The 20,849-nt window shown below is 36.7% G+C and overlaps 1 protein-coding gene across 1 annotated transcript in view; it reads left to right on the plus strand.

The window, feature by feature from the left end:
- LOC126263677 (peroxisomal acyl-coenzyme A oxidase 3-like) overlaps window positions 1-20,849 on the plus strand; it is a 173,848-nt gene that overhangs the window by 41,726 nt on the left and 111,273 nt on the right. The window contains exons 5-7 of the mRNA XM_049960792.1: window positions 2,089-2,379; window positions 2,495-2,649; window positions 20,151-20,273. Coding sequence (XP_049816749.1) covers window positions 2,089-2,379; window positions 2,495-2,649; window positions 20,151-20,273 — 569 coding nt within the window. The remainder of the gene's footprint in view (window positions 1-2,088; window positions 2,380-2,494; window positions 2,650-20,150; window positions 20,274-20,849) is intronic.

Consider the following 20,849-nt stretch of genomic DNA (forward strand, 5'->3'; position numbering starts at 1 on the left):
TCTAAAGCAAATAAAACATATGTGTATGTTGATGGTATGATAAAAATGGCTTGGTGTTAAACAAGAACAGAATATTTGACAAAATAAAATACTTGGCATTAAACAATTAAGGAAGTACATAAACTAAGTCGTGGAGGTGATGTAAAGTTAAGGGGAAAGAAGGCATACATTATGCTGGTAGTATGTAAAGTTATTTCATAGAAGGCAGTATCTCAAGTCTCATTCAGGTAGCTCCTCAGCTGGCATCACAAGGCTGAATGGATCCCATTCCCCTCACCAAGGAAACATCCTTCCCGGTACTGGGGATTGAACCCAGGTCTTGTACACAGCAGTCAGGCACACTGACCATTTAGTCTTAGAGAAGTTAAAAATAAGAAAAGATTACCGTATTTACTCGAATTTAAGCCGCACTCGAATCTAAGCCGCACCTGAAAAATGAGACTCGAAATCGAGGAAAAAAGAATTTCCCGATTCTAAGCCGCACCTGATATCTGAGACTCGAAATTCAAGGGGAGAGAAAAGTTTTAGGCTGTACTTTCAGATCGAAACAAAGTTGGTCCATTGTAATATGAGACACAATTTAGGTTGAATGAATGACGATACAGCTGTAGTAGTTTGGTTCGAGTCGTAAGCTTAGTAGTTAAGCTTTACCAGGTAGCCGTTGTTATGGGTCAGGCATATTTATTTATACGGGTACCCTTCCTTTTTCACGTGCTTCGTCTGGTTTGAATTGATTGCTTATTTTGCTTTGATCTGACAAGTGCAGTTCTCTTTGTTAAAGGTGTTTCCATCACTCAAAGCTGAAAATGCATTACTGTGCTGTGTCATGCATTGTTTGTCGCATTCTGAAAATGAGGGTTTACGGCCTGTCGCCGCTCGCGGCATGGCTTGCTTTTGTTCACGCTACCGCCGCTTACAATTAAAAGAAAACAAAGAGAAGAATCGTCTCAATAGCGAAACAATGGCAAAAGACTGCTATTCATTGCTACTTACAAGAACCAAATAATAGACTGCGTATGATAGAAGATGTTCTGAACGAGAATTTAGCGAAAATTTTTTCCGTTTGAAAATCTTTGCAGACGCCTCTTTAGTACATTACATTATGCAAAGAAATTAGAGTCATCTTAGATTTAAAAATCTAGTCAATTGCCGTGCTTCATTTCTGACTGTATCACTATTAGGCATAAGAATAATACGAATATAAACATGACATGGTATGTATATTCTTCCGCGTCTGCTGTTGTCTCACTCTAGCTTCGTAGTTTATTAGGCGGACAGGATTTAAATGAGATAGCAGCAAACACGAAAGAATACATGGCAAAATGTTTATATTTGTATTATTCTTATGGTGAAGAGAATACTGCATGTGATTCACAATTCATAAAAGTTCCTATTAGCAACCATTTCTTCTCACAGTTAGGAAAAAATTCAGAAAGTAGAGTTGGCCATATTGACAAATATCCCAAATAGTCTTGCCAGTCGGATTTTCGTAGTACATTGAAATGCTGCTACGTTCGAAGAGGAACAATATGGAATTTGTATTTACTTCGTTGGATAATGTATGAAAATGCAGTGGTCGAAACTCGGGGCGGAGAAAAAAAAAGCTCGTCTTCCACCTTTTTTTAAATTTATTTACTGACGCAGAGGTTTTGGTGCCAGTATTTGTCTTTGTGCCTGCGAAGCATGCCTGCGTAGCGCTACATATATTCGACGACAGAAGTTAGTTGTGGCGGCGCCTACCAACATTTTTCAGAACTTCCGCTTACTTTGCACTCGATTCTAAGCCGCAGGCGGTTTTCTGGATTACAAAAACCGGAAAAAAAGTGCGGCTTAGATTCGAGTAAATACGGTACTAGTAATATTTTCTTATTTTAACTTCTGAACGCATCTGATACCAAATTACGAAATTTGTTTTTGCATTTCTGTTAGACTGTTCCACTTTTATTAATTTAGTCAATTTCATTGAACATAAATATTTACAATTTTTTCATAATGATAAAGTCTTATCTCTGTTTTGAATATGGCAATATACTGAAACTCTGAAAACATGTGAATTGTGATAAACCAATGAATGACTTTCTTCCGCAGGAAAAAGTGCCACACATGCAGTTATATTTGCAAGACTTATTACACCAGATAAAACAGACCATGGCCTACATGCATTTGTTGTTCCCTTAAGGAATCCAGCAACCCTTCAGCCATATGCTGGTGTTATTGTTGGTGATATGGGAGAAAAGGTTGGACTGAATGGAGTTGACAATGGTTTTGTGTTATTCAATAGATACAGGATACCTCGTGAGAACCTTCTAAATAAGACAGGGGATGTGACTCCAGAAGGAAATTATGTCAGTCAGTTTAAAGACCCTAATAAGAGGCTAGGTTTGTATCACTTGTGAAGACCAATGAAATACTTAATTTTAAAGCAATTAACAAAATGTAGCTAAGAAAATGAAACTCTTAATATTAATATGTGGTACCAAAAATATAATTCTAGGAGCTTCATTTGGAACATTGTCTGCTGGTCGAGTAGATGTTCTGTCACAAGCTTTGGCATACCTGCAGAAAGCAATTCCTATTGCCATTCGATATGCTGCAGTGCATACCCCAGATGCAGAGAACTCTATCACCTTGTTAGATGGACAGTATCAGGTGAGTTATTAGCTGTTGTTATGAAGCACTGCTCTGGGGAATACTACTTTATATATGCAAAACAATACAGCCTCAATTTTCAGACCCTGTCACCATTATTTTTGTGGTAGAACAGATATTTTATGGTACTTGTCCATTTACAATATGTATGTTTTAGTGCCTGCCATAGATATCTGCAGGGAAAAGGAAAAAGAAGCACACTTACCCCACTCCCTGGAATTTGAGATACACAGATTTCATTCCTGTATTGAGTAGACAAATGTCCATTCCCTACAATATTATAAGCTGTACGTGTTACCTATAAAAATTAGTTCTTGTGTTTTGAAAATGTCAAAATTGACCAAAATATCTACATCAAAAATGATAATTTTAGGTAGTTGCCCCTCCTCACCCTTAAAAAATTTTTGCAGACACCTATGGTGACTGCTGCAGAATAATCCATTGTAATGCTTCACTAGTTAGACTTCCTGAACTTTTATTGTTTACCTTTGAAGTATGTGCTGAATATCCCATGTCAGAACATTAGAGCCAATAAAAGGGGGAAAACTTTTGACAAATGAGTCTTAGGAAATGTTGAGTTGAATGTGCTTTGTTAGTGTTGCAGTTTTTATCACATATTTATTGTATATGTCAAGTTGTACAAATATTGTTCAGATTTCATTGATTGATTTAAAGAAAACCTGACAGTATTCCAAGACACAAAGTACACAGATGTCCTATAAACATGGACAGCTCTTCAGGCAGCATTTCACCTCAATTTACTGTAGGCCCATATATAAGCAATGCTTTATGTTGTAGGGCATTCAAATTCAGTCATAACAATGATCTGAAATCAGAGCTAAACTACAAGTACTGAAGACAATACTTATAGCAAATGGACATGTACAAGTCCATAGAAATGGCCTTCAAATGGAGTTCCATCTAAAAAACCAAAACCAATGATTGAATGGTTGGCAAGTTACTTAATCAGATTCATTTGTATCCAGAAAATGATGGGATAAATAAGAAAATTATTTCAGACATAAAGAATTTTTTAATCTATAGCAAATCTTCTTTTGTCTTTATATGTAATTTGATTTTTTCCTGCTAACTACTGTTTGTCTACCAGGATTGCTTTCAGGATCAACTGTAAGGATTTTGATTTGGTAAGTAAGGTTCATTTGTACTATAAATATTTCATCAAAATTAGCTGAATTATAATGAACTTAAATCCACCACAACATTGAAGCATCTATGCCTGGGTTTCAGGCAGAATCCCCACTTTTGTCTGATGCTGAGGTGCTATTCCAATACAGTTGGAGAGCCTTTGCAGTGCTGCTCAAATTTAGGGAGAATACCAAGTGAGCTGAGGTATGGATGTGAATTTGGATTAAGGAGGGAGGCATGCTAGGGTAGTGCATGTAGTTGTGCAAAATCACTGTGCCAGGGTGGCATAGTGGTTAGCACATGTGCCTAGTGAGAAGGAGACCTGGATTTGAATCCTGGCCCTATACAAATTCCCATTCATTGCTTCGGCCCACAGATATACATCATAGATGTTTGAAACTTGGAAATATCTCTGGAACCTATAGTTTCATTTGATTAAAGCACTTAGGCCTGGGTTTTAGCCAGAATCCCTTTTCATTCAATGCTGTGGTGCTATTACAATACAGTTGGACCGCCTCTGCAATGCTGCTCAAGATTAGGGGGAATACCAAGTGGGCTGAGGTGTGAAAATGAATTTGGACCAAGAAGAGAGGCATTCTAGGGTAGTCCGCACAGTTGTGCAAAGCCACTAAGGGTGGTTTAGTTGTTAGTGCATCTGCTTAGTGAACAGGAGATCTGGATTTGAATCCCGGCCTTGATACAAATTTTCATTCATCTCTTCAGCCTGCATATAAACATTGTATGTTCGATACTTGAAAAGGTCTCTTGAACCATATAGTTTTATTTGATTAACCCTTTAGTGAGTTCACCTTTGTATGGAGCACATCATTCACAAAAAACATTGTTTTGTAACATTCCAATGTTACTTAACAATTCCAAGTCCATGCCTATTCCTTCATTACTGCTTCAGCTAATACAGTCATAAGTTGTGTTGTCATACATCCAATGGAGCAACAGTAATGTAAAATAAACAGCTAGCTAGGTGAGAAAAAATTTACAATCCATGCAAGGAAATGACTCAGATTCTGAAATAGCAGCACTGTTTCACAATGAGGCACTTATATACAAGGTATTAGTAATTAACTAAGTCATTGGCAGGTGTCTGATGCAACTGCACTGTTTAATGCTTCAAGTGGCTCATTACCAATCAAGAACAACTGCCAAGATGAGAAACATAGAAGTAGATATCCTTGAAGTAGCAAAGCAGTTTAAATCACTTAATAAAGGCAAGGCCTCTGGTCCAGATTGTATACCAGTCAGGTTCCTTTCAAAGTATGCTGATACAATAACTCCGTATTTAGCAATTATATACAACCACTCACAAACAGAAAGTTCCATACCTAAATACTAGAAAAATGCTCAAGTAACACCAATATCCTAAAAGGGAAGTAGGAGTAATCCGCTGAATTACAGGCCCATACCGCTAACATCGATTTGCAGTAGGGTTTTGGAACACATACTGTGTTAAACCATTATGAAGTACCTTGTAGAAAATGATTTATTGACACATAGCCAGCAAAGATTCAGAAAATAACATTCTTGTGAAACGCAACTAGCTCTTTATACTTATGAAGTGAAGAGTGCTACTGACAGGGAATGTCAACAAGCTGCTTGCCTATGGAATATCGCCTCAGTTGTGCAACTGAAATCATTATTTCCTGTCAGAAAGGTCACAGTTCTTAGTAATAGATGGAAAGTCATTGAGTAAAATAGAAGTAATATCTGTCGTTCCCCAAGGAAGTGTTATAGGCCCTCTATTGTTCCTGATCTCTATTAACGACATAGGAGACAATCTGAGTAGCTGACTTAGATTGTTTGCAGATGATACTGTATTTTACCATCTTGTAAAGTCATCAGATGATCAAAAAGAATTGCAAAATGATTTAGATAAGATATCTGTATGGTATGAAAAGTGGCAGTTGACCCTGAATAAAGAAAAGTGTGAAGTTATTCACATGAGTACTAAAAGAAATCCACTAAATTTCAATTACACAATAAGTCACACAAATATGAAGGCTGTAAATTCAACTAAATACTTAGTGATTACAATTACAAATAACCTAAATTGGAATGGTAACATGGATAAAGTTGTAAGTAGAGCAAACCAAAGACTGTGATTCATTGGCAAAACACTTAGAAGGTGCAACAGGTTTACTAAAGAGACTGCTTACACCACACTTGTCCACCCTACTCTGGAGTATTGCTGTGGGGTGTGGGATCTGCATCAGATGGGAGTGACGGATGACATCAAAAAAGTTCAAAGAAGGGCAGCTTGTTTTGCGTTATCATGAAATAGGGGAGAGAGTGCCACAGACACAATATGTGAATTGAAGTGGCAATCATTACAACAAAGGCATTTTTCATTGCGATGGGATCTTCTGATGAAATTTCAATCACCAGTTTTCTCCTTCAATTGTGAAAACATTCTGTTGGCACCCACCTACATAGGGATAAATGATTATTACAATAAAATAAGAGAAATAAGGGCTCGCACAGAAAAATTTAAGTGCTCACTTTTCCCGTGCACCGTTCGAGAGTGCAATGGTAGAGAGACAGTTTTAAGGTGGTTCATTGAATCCTCTGCCAGGTACTTTATTGTGAATAGCAGAGTAATCATGTAGATGTAGACGTAGATATACCATGGGGTAACAATTGTATATAGCAACAGTTTGATGAAATAAGAGTGTATTTTATTATTGTTTAAGTAAATAGTAGTTTAGCTCATATCATGTAAGTTTATTTTATCATTGTTTCACTAAACAAGATTAAGCTCTGATTTTGTTCATACATCTACATCTTGTTAATGTACAGACTGCTATTCTTAACATACGAGGGTGAGTCAAATGAAAATCTTAAATATTTTTTAAATATTATTTATTGTGCAGAAGTAGTACAAAGCTGCATCACTTTTCAACATAATCTCTCCCACGCTCAATGCAAGTCCTCCAGCACTTACAAAGTGCATAAATTCCTTTAGAAAAAAATTCTTTTGGTAGTCCGCACAACCACTCATGCACCGCGTGGCGTACCTCTTCAACAGAACATAACTTCTTTCCTGCCACTGCATCTTTGAGTGGTCCAAACATATAGAAATCACTTGGGGCAAGGTCTGGTGAGTATGGTGGATGAGGAAGACACACAAAATGCAGGTCTGTGATTGTTGCAACTGTTGTACGGGCAGTGTGGAGCCTTGCATTGTCATGTTGCAAAAGGACACCTGCTGACAGCAATCCACGTCACTTTGATTTGATTGCAGGCTGCAGATGATTTTTTAGGAGATCTGTGTATGATGCACTGGTGACAGTGTCCCCTCTAGGCATGTAATGCTCCAAAATGAATTTTTTGTCACAAAAGAGAGTCAGCATAACCTTCCCTGCTGATGGTTCTGTTCGAAACTTCTTTGGTTTTGGTGATGAGGAATGGCGCCATTCCTTGCTCACTCTCTTCATTTCCGGTTGGTGGAAGTGAACCCAGGTTTCATCCCCAGTAATGATTTTTGCAAGGAAGCCATCACCTTGTCGTTCAAAGCACCGAAGAAGTTCTTCACGAGCATCAACACATCATTCTCTCATTTCAAGAGTCAGCTGCCGTGGCACCCATCTTGCAGACACTTTGTGAAACTGGAACACATCATGCACAATGTGGTGTGCTGACCCATGACTAATCTGTAAACACGCTGGAATGTCATTCAGTGTCACTCGACGGTTTCCCTTCACTATGGCTTCAACTGCTTCAATGTTCTGTGGAGTCACAACTTGTTGTGCCTGACCTGTATGAGGAGTATCTTCCACTGAAGACAAACCATTTGCAAACTTCCTACTCCATTCGTAGACTTGCAGCTGTGACAAACATGCATCACCATACTGAACCTTCATTCGTCAATGAATTTCAGTAGGTTTCACACCTTCACTACGCAAAAACTGAATAACAGAACTCTGTTCTTCTCTGGTGCAAGTTGCAAGTGGGGGGACCATCTTTATACTGATACTGCGACGATATGTGTGCATCTGCACTATGCTGCCACCTACAGGCCATTCTGCATGCTGTTTGTAGCACACTTATCAACTTACAGGATAACAGCACGAAATTTTTATTTGTTATTAGAAATTTAAGGTTTTCATTTGACTCACCCTCGTATCTAAAAAATACGCCACACGCCCACTCATGTTATGAAAAACAGAATGTCTGAGGATTACACTACCTATGCTAGGGTTTCAAGCAGAATCCCCCATTTCATTCAATGCTGGGGTGCTGTTCCAGTACAGATGGAGAGCCTTGCAGTGTTGCTCTTGTTTAGGTAGAATACCAAGTGGCCTGAGACTTGAATGAAAATTTGGATTGAGGAGGGAGGTACACTAGGGTATTCTGTGCAGTTGTGCAAAGCCACTGTACCTGGATGGCGTAGTGGTTAGCACAACTGCCTAGTGAGCAGGAGACCCAGATTTGAATCCCAGCCTTGGTATAAAGTTTCATTTGTCACATCAGCCTGCATATATATATCATCAATGTTTGAGACAGCAAAAGGTATCTGGAACTACATAGTTTCATTTGATTAAAGCACTTATGCCTGGGTTTCAGGCAGAACACCCACTTCATTTGCTGCTGATGTGCTATAACAATACAGTTAAAGAGCCTCTGCAATGCTATTTAAGTTTAGGGGAGGGTGACATGCTAGGGTAGTCCATGCAGTTGTGAAAGCCACTGTGCCAGGGAGGCATAGTGGTTAGCGCATCTGCGTAATGAACAGCAGGCCTAAGTTCAGATCCCAACCTTGGTACAAATTTTCATTTGTCTCTTCAGCCTGCATGTATACATCATACATGCTTGAGTCTTGAAACAGTCCGTGGAACCATATAGTTTCATTTGATTAGTCCAACTGACATTAAATCGTAGTTAGTTTCTACTCTGGAGGAGTGTGCTCCTTTGTTTACAACTCTCAAATATTGGGTGACTGAGTTTAAGTGAAGTTGTATGAGCTGCCTAGATGAATATCACACTTTTTGAATTAATGAGATGACCACACAAGAAATAGTGTGTAAAGGTATCTACAAAATGTTACTGGATGTCCATCATCTGAAAGGGCATGAGCTGGCAGACATTGTAGGCATTCTAGAAAGAGTTGTACATAACATACTGACTGAAAATGTGGGCATGAGAAAGTTATGTGCAAGATGGGAGCTGTGTTTACCCACAGTGGGAAAAAAACACTGTGGGGATGTTTCAGTCAAATGTTTGGCTATATTTTGTTTCAATAAGACCTAGTTTTTTTGCATTGATTCATAAACATGGATGAAACATGAATCCATCACTTCACACCTGAGATGTAAGGACAGTCAAAACAGAGGATTAGTGGACTGAAAGGAGAGCGTGAGATAATTTTCATTGATTATCTTCAAAAATAAAATCAATCAGTGGTGAGTGCTGTGCAAACTTATTATAGTGTTTGAGTTATGAAATCAAGCAACAATGGTTGTATTAAGCAAAAAAGAAAGTTTTGTTTCATTGTGACAATGCATCAGGTCACACATCCATTATCGCCATGGCCAAAATTGCAGTATTAAAGTTTGAATTGTTTCCTCATGCACCATACTTTCCAGATTTAGCCCCCACTGATTATTTTCTCTTTCCAAACATTAAGAAATGCCTTGGTGGTAAAAGATTTGCCAAAAATGAAGAGGTGGAGTCTGTAGTTGATGGCTATTTTGTGGAGCTCACTTCTCACTATGAATAGGGTATCGAAGCTTATGAACAACACTGGCAAAACTCACACTGAAAGGAGACTATGTAGAGCAATAAAGATTTTTCTCCAGTTTTTTTTTTTTTTTAAATATGGTCAAATTAAATCAAGTGATGTTGAAGGAATTAAGTTAGGAAATGAGACTCTAAAAGTAGTCAATAAGTTTTGCTATTTGGATGGCAAAACAACTGATCATCATTAAATAATGAGTATATGTAATGAAAATTGGCAATAGCAAGAATAGCATTTCTGAAGGAGAGAAATTTGTTAACATCGAATATAAATTTAAAATGTTAGGAAGTGTTTTCTAAAGGTCTGGAATATAGTGAAAATGAAATATGGATGATAAGTAATCTAGAAAGAAGAGAATAAAAGCTTTTGAAATTTTGTACTACTGAAAAATGCTGAAGATTAGATGAGTAGATTGAGTAACTAATGAGGAGGTGTCAAACTGAATTGGGCAAAAAAGAAATTGATGACATAACTTGACCAAAAGAAAGGATCAGTTTCATAGTACATGTCTGAAGCATGAAGGATTCATCAGTTTGGTAATGGAGGAAGGAGTAGCAGGTGGAAGTTTTAGAGAGAGTCCAAGGGAGAATACAGTAAGCAGGCTCTAATAGATGTAGGTTACAGTAGTCATTTGGAGATGAAGAGGCTTGTACAAGATAGAACGAGTATATGTGTGCTTAGTAGTTTATTTATTTATTTATTTATTTATTTATTTATTCTTTGCCCATGGACTCCAGCTGAAAATTCAGCTGAGAGTATTGGGTGTGTCATACAATAAGCTATTAACATCATACTTGATTTCATTATATATAAATGAAACAAATGATTAAACAGAAATAGTCCATAATCATACAAAGGTATTACATGTTTCACATTATATGTACACACAAATCCAAACAACATACATGATAATTTTAAACGTACATTTCAGTAATGATATAACATATTAAACACCATCTTAGTATTCACTCAAACTGTATATACATTTCTCTGTGAGATATAGTTTCAAATGATTTTTAAAACATTTTAGGTCTGTTTCTTTTTTAATGATTTTGGGGAGTTTATTAAAAAACCTTTTGCCTGCTTCTTCTGGGGCAGTCATAGACAGTTTTAGATTTCTGTTTATCATGAAATAATTTTCATTTCCTCTTGTACTGTGTTTGTGTATATCTTTATTTAGGAGGTGTTTATCACTTGACCTTACCGCCATTATGCTTTGGTATATGTACAGTGAATATACTGTCATAATATTATAGTGTACAAAAGCTTGCCTACAGGTCTGTCTTGGTGGTATTTTTGCAATGCATCTCACTGCCCTTTTCTGAATTGTGAATATTCTTTTTAGGTAGCCAGCTTGTGCACTTCCCCATACATGAACTGAATAAGACAAATGTGGGAAGACAAGTCCATAATACATTGATCTGAGGATTTTATCGTCCACAGCCTTAGCTGTTTTATGCATGATGAAGATCTGTTTGTTTATCTTTTTACACAGTGCATCTATGTGCTCCCCCCATCCCAAATGTTTGTCTATTATAGTTCCTAAAAAATTTGTGCTGGTTACTTCTTTAATAGTCTTTCCATTTACATTAACATTTATATTATAATTTTCACTGTGCTTGGTCTGAAATACTACATTCATTGTTTTAGACTGATTCATAAACAGGTTGTTTTGTGTTAAATATTTATTTGCATTTTCGATAGTCAGGAGAGCTTCCTTCTCAAGCTCCTCCTTTGTGTCAGCTGTGCAAATGATTGTTGTGTCATCAGCATACATTATAAGTTTCTGATTTATATAGCTAGGGAAGTCATTTACGTAGAGTATAAATAGTATTGGCCCAAGCACAGACCCTTGAGGCACACCGTGTTTAACTGTTTGTAATTCTGATCTGTAGTTTGTTATATTTCCCCCACTAGTATGTCTGATTTCTGTGCATTGTTTCCTATTTGTAATGTATGATTTAAGTATGTCATAGCATTTTCCTCTAATTCCATACTGATATAATTTCATCATTAATTTTGAGTGGTTCACACAATCAAATGCCTTAGATAGGTCCATAAAAATCCCACAAGTCTTTTGTTGCCTGTCAAGTAAATTAAGAATGTGCTCAATTATATCTGTTGATGCTGTTTTTGTTGACTTCCCTTCTCTGAAACCATGTTGTGATGAATGCAGTATACTGTACTTTGTTATAAAACTTACAATTCTATTCTTTACTATCATTTCATAGATTTTAGCAAATGTTGAGATCAATGATATTGGCCTGTAATTTCCTAGTTCATCCCTGTTCCCTTTCTTAAATATTGGCTTCACTTTACTTACTTTCAGTGAATCTGGAAATATACCTTCTTCTATCGCAGCATTCAGCATGTGTGTCAATGGTTTTAAAATACATTCTCTGCATTCCTTTACGAGATGTGATGTGACACCATCCAAGCCAGATGAGTGTTTAATTTTAAGTTGTTTTATTAGGTTTGACACTTCTGCATCCGTTGTAGGTATGAAAACCATAGTATGATTTGTATGTGGGGGGTTTAACAATTTACTTACTGCATTTGTTTTATTTTGACTTATTAATTCGTCTGCTACAGTAATATAATATTTGTTAAAAGTATTGGCTACTTCTAGAGGGTTTGCGTTGTTTTTCCCACTCATCAGTGGGCAGATGTCCTCCGCCCGATTTGTTACTTTTCCTCTCTCTTCATTAATGAACGACCATAAGCCTATTGAGTGGTTCTTTCCCTTATCTATAGACATCCTGATGAATGATGCTTTAGTTTTTCTGATAAAACTACAGTACTCTTTCTTTTTTATTTTATACAGTGTGTTGTAGGCCTCAGTATTTTTTTGTTTGGATAGGTCATAATACACTCTCAGATTATTTCTGGCATGGATTACTTCTCCAGTCACCCAGCTTTTCTTTTTTTGTTGCTGTTTGACAAGCCTTTTACTAACAGGACATGTAACATCATAATAATAATTGAATAAAGAAAAAAACTGGTTCCATTTGCTGTTTGCATCTTTAGCTGCATATATTGTTTCCCAGTTTTCTGCCTCTAACATCCTTTTTAGCAGATTTATGTTATGTGGGTAGTTCTGTCTTCTCATCTCCCATATCTTCTGCACTGAATCACTAGTCTTTATATTTATGTCTATCATGATTGCAAAATGGTCTGCTAATGTGGAGTTTATTACCTGTGTGTCACAATAGCATGTAGGAATATTTGTTATTACATGATCAATTATAGTTTCACTATGCTTTGTTACTCTGGTTGGTTTATCTATTTTTATTTTTAGGTTGTATATGCACAATAAGTCCAATAGGGTCTTAGTATTGTCTGTATTTTTACTTGTGTCTATGTTCAGATCTCCTATAATTATCAAATAAGCATATGTTTTTGAGAGGTGTTGGATTATATCTTCCAGCTGTTCAAAGAAGGTTTTGATTATACCATTTGGTGATCGATACAAACCTAATACACAACATAAATTCCCAGCAATTTTAGTTTCCAGTGCTGTAGCTTCAAAGCTCAATTCTATAGCATATTTTGATATATTTATGGCTTTAGTTGATTTATAGTTAGAAAAAATGGCAACCCCACCACCTTTATAGGAAGTTCTGCAAAAACTGGCTACTCTCACATAATTCTTCAAGTTGTACATTCCTATGTGATTTTCTTTTAGCCCATGTTCTGTAACTACTAGAATGTTTGGCCTATACTCCTGTAATATTACCTCTAGTTCCTCTGTTTTATTGTTTATGTATTGAACATTTTGGTGAAGTATTCTAACAGTTGGCTTTAAATGTAATAGTTCCCCTTCCTGTAATATACTAAGCACTTCACTTGCTGCCTTTGCTTCTGGTACTATGCAATGTTTTTTTTCAGTTTGTGTCATTAAACCTGGATCGTATCTTTGTCCGGTGTTTATGTTCCTCTCACTATTGTCACACTGGTATTTAAGATGGACAGTTTTACTTACATCTTTTTCCATGTTCTCTTCCTGCTTACTCGGTACCATAAAAAATCCTCACTTAGTGTAGCAGGTCTCCTAGTTCTCAGGCATCTGTCTTGATTGGAACCTGCTTCTGCTGTTGATCTCCCAGGCCTCAGGTACCTCTTCTGTGTGGTTGCTGTTGCAGGTGGCTCCTGTGCTCCCCGACTTGGTGACTGCCCTTCTTTGTTAGCTGCTGCGGCTAATGACCCTTGTATGTTTTCCTCACATGCATTTTCATTGCCTTGAGGTAGTATTATGGGGTCTGCTGTTCTGGATGCTGTTGCTGATGACGACAGCTCTGCTGATGATTGTGGTGATTCTGCTGCTATTGGTTTAACTGACACTGCTGCGGAGAATATCTGAGCCTTTGCTGCTGCTACTGGTGTTTGTTGTAGCTCTACTGCAGATAATGATGGTTCCACTGTTACAGACAACTCTTGTTTTGGCGGAATTGGGATTGGAGACACTTCCATTACAGATGACTCATTAATAAATTTAAGTATTTCGGCACTAATAATCTTTTTCCCTTTTACGTTCATGTGGAGACCATGTCTTGTGAAGTGCTCTCTGTGAAGACTGTTTATCTCTACGAAAGTCGTATTCTGGAAACCTCTACATATTTTCTCAAACAGCCTGTTTGCTGTAACAATCTCGATGTTTACGCACGAGTTTTCCATCAGATCGTGTCTCCTGGGGATACTAACAATGTAGAAATGCACTCGAGGCATCCTTTTGACAGTTTCCTTTAGGATTCTCGTTGCACGCCAAGTTTCATTACAGTAAACATCATTTGCGCCTCCTATTATGATGCAGCTGTTACCGGTCGTTAATATGTTGTCACTGTTTTTCAGAATCTCGCGTAATGGCGCGCCTGGTTTGATTATGCCTGTTAGATTAAGGTCTGGGTGATTTCTTCTCATAATTTCCGTAATTCCTCTCCCATGACTATCTGCAAAAATATATGTCTGTTGCTTGTGTCCTTGCTTATGCATAACGTGGTTGTTTACTTTTTTTTCTTTACGAATATTTACCTTGTGTCTGGGATCTCCCATTGTTGCATGCATAAATAAATATAAATTACTGTTTGTCATGAAAGATATCATATTGATTTTCAAGTACTAAGATATTGCTAATATGAGTGTCTCATAGTGTATGCACAAATATTAATTCTGATATCTTGTTGTCTTATGTACCTCATTTATTCACGTATTATTGTCGATGTGAGTACTATCATGAATAGTTAATATGAGTACTCTCATGAATTTATCACATTGTACCTTATTGCATCCATTATTGTAAATTTTATAAAATAAATATTGTAAAAACTCTTAATCATTCCATATGTTCCTAAGTCTAATGCTATTGGAATTAGTACTGGTGCCATTGCTGATTTGTTTTTAATTTCTATCAATGATGTCACTGATTGCCAATCAAATTGAGTCAGTGACTGACAGTGTACCCCTAGAATGCACCAGTAAAATCACTGAAGCCATAACACATATTAACAAACAGTATTGCCTAATTTATGATCTAGAGATATCGTATTAGGGGACAGTAATTGTAGCTACTTCATCTGTTTCTGAACTATTCCACTGTTCCATTCTGCCTCCTTCCACAATGTTCTTAAGCAAATTAAACTTTTGATACAATTAAGTATGCTATATATCTTGTGATCCCCCAATTGGTTTGATCTTGATAGTTATATTAGGAGATTACCTCTCTTCAGTGTCCTTAAAGATTATAGGACATTACACACGAACAAAAATGAACCAGAAAATCACATAAATAATACGGAAAATAGTAATGGTAAAGTTATTAGCTTACGTAAAAACTCGTGTTTTGACGCGGAAAAGTGTAAAAAGTGCGGAAAAGTACTGAAAACCGGATTCACGTGCAAGGAATGTAATAACTCGTATCATTTTCGATGTGCAAAAGTGGACTCATCTGTGAAAGAAAATAATGAATTTATAACATGCTGGAACTGTAGTCAGTGCTGCGTTCAGAACTCAGATAATTATCATAAAGCAAAAATTTGTGACTGTAGGTGTGAATTATCTGTTCTAGTCGGCGATATGGTAAGTGAAATCCAAAGCCTAAAGGCTGAAGTTACTCTCTTAAATAATAAGGTGAGTGAATTTGAACAACAGCGCCTGATGAACGACTGCAGGCCTAAACTAAAAACCAAGGAAAGCTTTCCTGCCGTCAATACTCAAAACAGGTTTCAAATTCTCGAAGAAATAGTGGAACAAGAACAAGTTCAGTCCATGCAAACTAGAGGTAATCCTTCAAGCAGCAAAAAAACTGTCAGTGATAAGTTCAGAAAACACGAAGGCCCAAACTCGTGTGCAAAACGTGAAACTGAACGTAAACAAACCGTCCAAGGAAGTGGAATCTGTGAAATTACATGCAAGAAATCCTCCCTAGAGAAAAACAGAAGAAACGACGACAATCAGAAACACAAGCAGGGCCGGATTCTATTATATGGAGACAGCCATGGACGTGAAATAGTGCAAAACATCGCAAACATGCAAGACAACTTTGCAGCTGTAGGCCACATCCAGCCTGGAGCCCCTCTTTCTGCTGTGGTGAAGCCGTTCATGCAGGAGTGTGACTCCTTCTCATCCAATGACTTTGTCGTTATTATGGGAGGTTCATTTGATGTAGCAAGAAATCAAGCAAATGATGCAATTAGGCATATGAAAATGGTACTGGGTAAGTTAAATCACACTAAAACAGTTGTTGTCAACATTCCACAGAGGTATGATCTTATGAAAGTCTATTGTGAACCGGGAAGTTCATAAAACAAATGACAGGATTAAAGATGTATGTAGTAAATTTCAGAATGTGTGTCTAGTAGATGTCACCTATCTAGAAAGGAAGCTGCACACATCTCATGGTCTGCACATGAACAAAAGAGGCAAAAAGATCATTAGTAGCAAAATTATTGAGGAAGTGAGGCGACATTGTTCACAAAGTGATGAAAAGAAGTCCATTGCCATGGGGTGGTACAACCCATCTCAACAAAATCTGCCACAACACCAGCCACCGCTGGCAAGCCAGGGAAACTTGTGAAGCCTGCTGGCCTCATTGCTAGTCCAAAATTATCCTCTAAGGTCCAGCAGGTAAAACTCAGCCTTAAAATCATACACCAGAATCTTGGTAGTCTTAGAAATAAGCATAATGATCTAGATGTAATTTCACGGATTGACAAACCCGATACATTAGTTGTAACTGAACATTGGTACAATGAAGCTCTGATTAGCATTAGTCAACCACTGTGTATGAAATTCTGCACAGCCTTCAGTAGAAAAGACAAGACTGGGGGAGGTGTAGCAATTTTCACTGTAAATGAAAGTAATTTTAATGTTATTGATGTGAGTTCCTTCTGCTTGGAAGGAGTCTCAGAATTTGCTGCAATAAACCTGAAATGGGGTAGAGATAACATAACAGTTATCGGTGTTTACAGGCCACCTGCAGCGAATACAGATACCTTTTTTGTAAATCTTTCTGATTGCTTGTATATATAGACACAACATTTTCTGGGCCAAATGGTCATGTAAATATTATAGTTACAGGGGATATAAATATAGATTTATTAACAAATGATGTCAGCACCAAAAAGTTACATCGTCTGTGTGATGAATTTAACCTGACCCCACTCATTCGGGAACCCACTAGAGAAATTGGCAATAGTAAAACATGTCTTGACAACATAATAACAAACATGACCCACCTATCCCACAGTGCAACAGTTTTAAAACTAGCCATCTCAGATCACCATGCAGTACAGCTTAAATTGGAATGCCATGAGGCCCCCACTGTCACCACAAAGCAACAGTTTTTAACTAAAAGAATAATGTATTATGACAACATAAATAGACTAAACTGGATGCTAGCACAAATAAAATAGTTTGAAAATAATAGCTTTTCATATGATAACTTTGCTGCTGACTTATATTACTGCTTTGATACCACATGCCCAGTTGTAATCACAAAAATGAAACAAACAAAAAATATAAACAAAAATATTTGGGTAAATAGTAATGTCACTGAAGTGAGGGAAAAATTAAAATTACTCCACAGTGCAATGCTGAATAATAGAGAGATTCCTGAGCTAAAGGAAGCCTTCAAAATATATCAAGCACACTATAAGGACTTACTTACACAGACCAGGAGCAACTATGTTGCAAATAAGCTTCAAAACTCACACAACATAACTACTGGCATCTGGGCAGTCATAAACAGTTTTAGAACTGGCAATGACAAATCCTGTATGGACTTTACTATTAACCACAATGGCATGCTCATAAAAGACCAACTGGAAATTGCAAATATTTTTGATGAATATTTTTCTTCCGTAGGGGAAGCCATAAATGACAAACATAAAAACATGCACTACAGTTTTAAAGGTAATACATGTGACCATAGTATATATCTAGCCCCCACAAACTGTGCAGAAATAATGGGCATCATTAGCTCTCTAAAACCCTCTAATTCAGCTGGGCATGATGGCCTAAATACTAATGTTTTAAAAGCCTGTAGCCAAAATGTATCTGTACCTCTGTCTGCAGCAGTCAACAATATAATAGAATCAGGCACCTTTCCAGACAGACTCAAAATAGCACAGGTAACACCCATTTTAAGAAAGGTGACAACAACAAAATAGAAAACTACAGACCAGTCTCAATCCTTCCTGTCTTTTCCAAAATAGTTGAGAAAGTTATATACAACAGGATTATAAACTTTCTTAACAAACACAACCTGATGTTCGAAAATCAAAATGGATTCGTAAAAGGTAAATCAACTAGCACTGCAGCTGCTCAACTAATTGAAGAGGTGTTACGGGGTATCGAAAGCAAGGAACATGTGGCAGGTGTATACCTAGACCTGGAAAAAGCCTTTGATTGTGTGAACGTTGACATCCTATTAGACAAGCTATGGAACATGGGCATTAGAGGTGCTGCTTATGATCTAATAAAATGTTATATGAGCAATAGAAAGCAGTTTGTTCTACTTAAAACGGAAAGTGGTGTCTACAAATCAGAGATCTCTTGCATAAAATATGGGGTGCCCCAGGGCTCGGTATTGGGCCCCCTTCTGTTCTTGATCTATGTAAATGATATTAAATACTGTACTATAAATTCCAAAATTGTTCTGTATGCCGATGACACGTCCATTGTATGTAAAAAGGAATCATGTAATGAACTAGAGGCCGAGTGTAATAATGTGACAAAAGAAATTGTTCAGTTTTTTAATGAAAGCCACTTAAATGTAAGCACCAGTAAAACATGTTTGATGGAGTTTAACAAAAGTAGTTTGAATAATGAAATAAAATTATACATGGGCAACAAATTGGTAAAGAAAGAGTCTAGTGTAAAATTCCTTGGCATAACAATCCAAAGCAACCTGAAATGGGACACACATATTGACTCTCTAGCAACTAAGCTGTCAAAAAATATATTTGCAATCAGTACTATTAGCAAGTTCTGTAGAGACACCGTAGTCCTAAAGACTGCATACCATGCTCTTTTCTCCTCTCACTTGAACTATGGTATTGAAATTTGGGGGGCAACAACCAAAGCTAATCTAGATAAGCTACTCATTCTTCAAAAAAGGGGTGTGAGAATAATCTGTGGAGCAAAATATAGGGAATCTTGTCGCAACTTGTTTCCAAAAACAGAGGTGTTAACTGTTATAAACACATACATTCTAAAAGCCATATTGCTTGTGAAAAGACTGCACCCAAACACTTATTCAGATTTCCACCAGTACAATACTAGAAATAAAGAAAGATTTTACATTGGCAGCCACAGAACAGCACTTTACGAAAAGGGGCCTCAGTATGCAGGTATAAAATTAGCTAATGCACTGCCTAGAGCAGTCATGGCTCTTCCTACAATTAAACTGAAACATCAGCTTAAGAAATTTTTAGTAAAACACCCTTTCTACACATTAGAAGAGTACCATACTTACATGAAGAACAACAAATGCTTTGTGAAATTATGTGAACAGAAATAAGTAAACACCTTATTGTAATTTTGTTGTAAATTAATGACGTATTCAGAAGAATGTGTCTTGTGTATTGTACAAATAACTTTAATCATTACTGTTTCTTTGTACATGTGCAGTGTACCATTCGATGTTGAATAAAGCTATTATTATTATTATTATTATTATTATTATTATTATTATTATTATTATGGCTTATAAAGCTGTTTCCATGTTAGTAGCTACTATGAAATTTATTATTTAATTTTTCAGATTTTTAAGTGAATGTTTATTTTATCAGTTGCTTAACTCTATCTAAATGTTCAGTGACAATGAAATGATATATAGGACAGATGATGTAATTACAATTACACAAAAAAGAGTATGCTCATATACACTCAGTCACAGAAAGTGATATGTACATGTTGAGCTGGATAATCATATTGTTAAGTTTCTGAAAGCAACATTTTAGCTTAACTTATGTAATAATCACATAGCTTGTGTCTATATTTTATTTAGTGAGTCATTGTGTTAGTTCCATTATTACTATATTCTCATGGTGTTAGACTGTGGAGGAATACAAATTTCTCACAAAATAACCATTTATTTTATCATTTATAGCAGTGGCAGCTGATCCCACACTTGGCTGCTACCTTTGCACTGAAAATCCTTGTTAACTTATTTTCTGATTTGATGGCTGACTTCCAAGTAAAAACATTCCTAGGAACAAATAAGGAAGAACTGGTAAGAAAATCATATTACATATTCTGCTAGAATAGGTTCGGAAAAAGACATTGGTCTGCACTGTGAAGATTGTTTCAAGCAGCACAGAACAGTATCAGTCACCAGTCGAGAAAAAATGTCCTTGCCCTCCTTCAAGAGCAATCTCACCACATGTGTTGCACAGGACTTGTACTTTAATTGGAAATATGCAATATGATGATCTCTGACTTTTCCCATTAGATTGTGCTCTTTAATTCATGGGGGCATGACTGATTTACATAGAATATCAGCTTTCAGACATCACCTATAGTACATATCTGCTGTAATGTAAATCTTCCTGTAGCATACATTGTTTCATTTCCTTACATATAGGTTAAGATTGCTAATGAAGTCTAAACCTTTCTTTCTGGAATAATCAGTACTGCATTAGAAATTGTTATGTTCTGACTAGAGATAGAATTCTAAAATAAGTATGTAGAACAATTTATCTGATTACTTCTTTGGCAACAAAGCAGGGAAGCCGACATACTGTGTTGACTCATGTGGCACTGGCCGTTTCTCAGAACAAAAATAATTAAGAAACTATGTAACATACAT

Source organism: Schistocerca nitens, chromosome 6 (assembly GCF_023898315.1).
Source record: "Schistocerca nitens isolate TAMUIC-IGC-003100 chromosome 6, iqSchNite1.1, whole genome shotgun sequence".
Classification (NCBI taxonomy): domain Eukaryota; kingdom Metazoa; phylum Arthropoda; class Insecta; order Orthoptera; family Acrididae; genus Schistocerca; species Schistocerca nitens.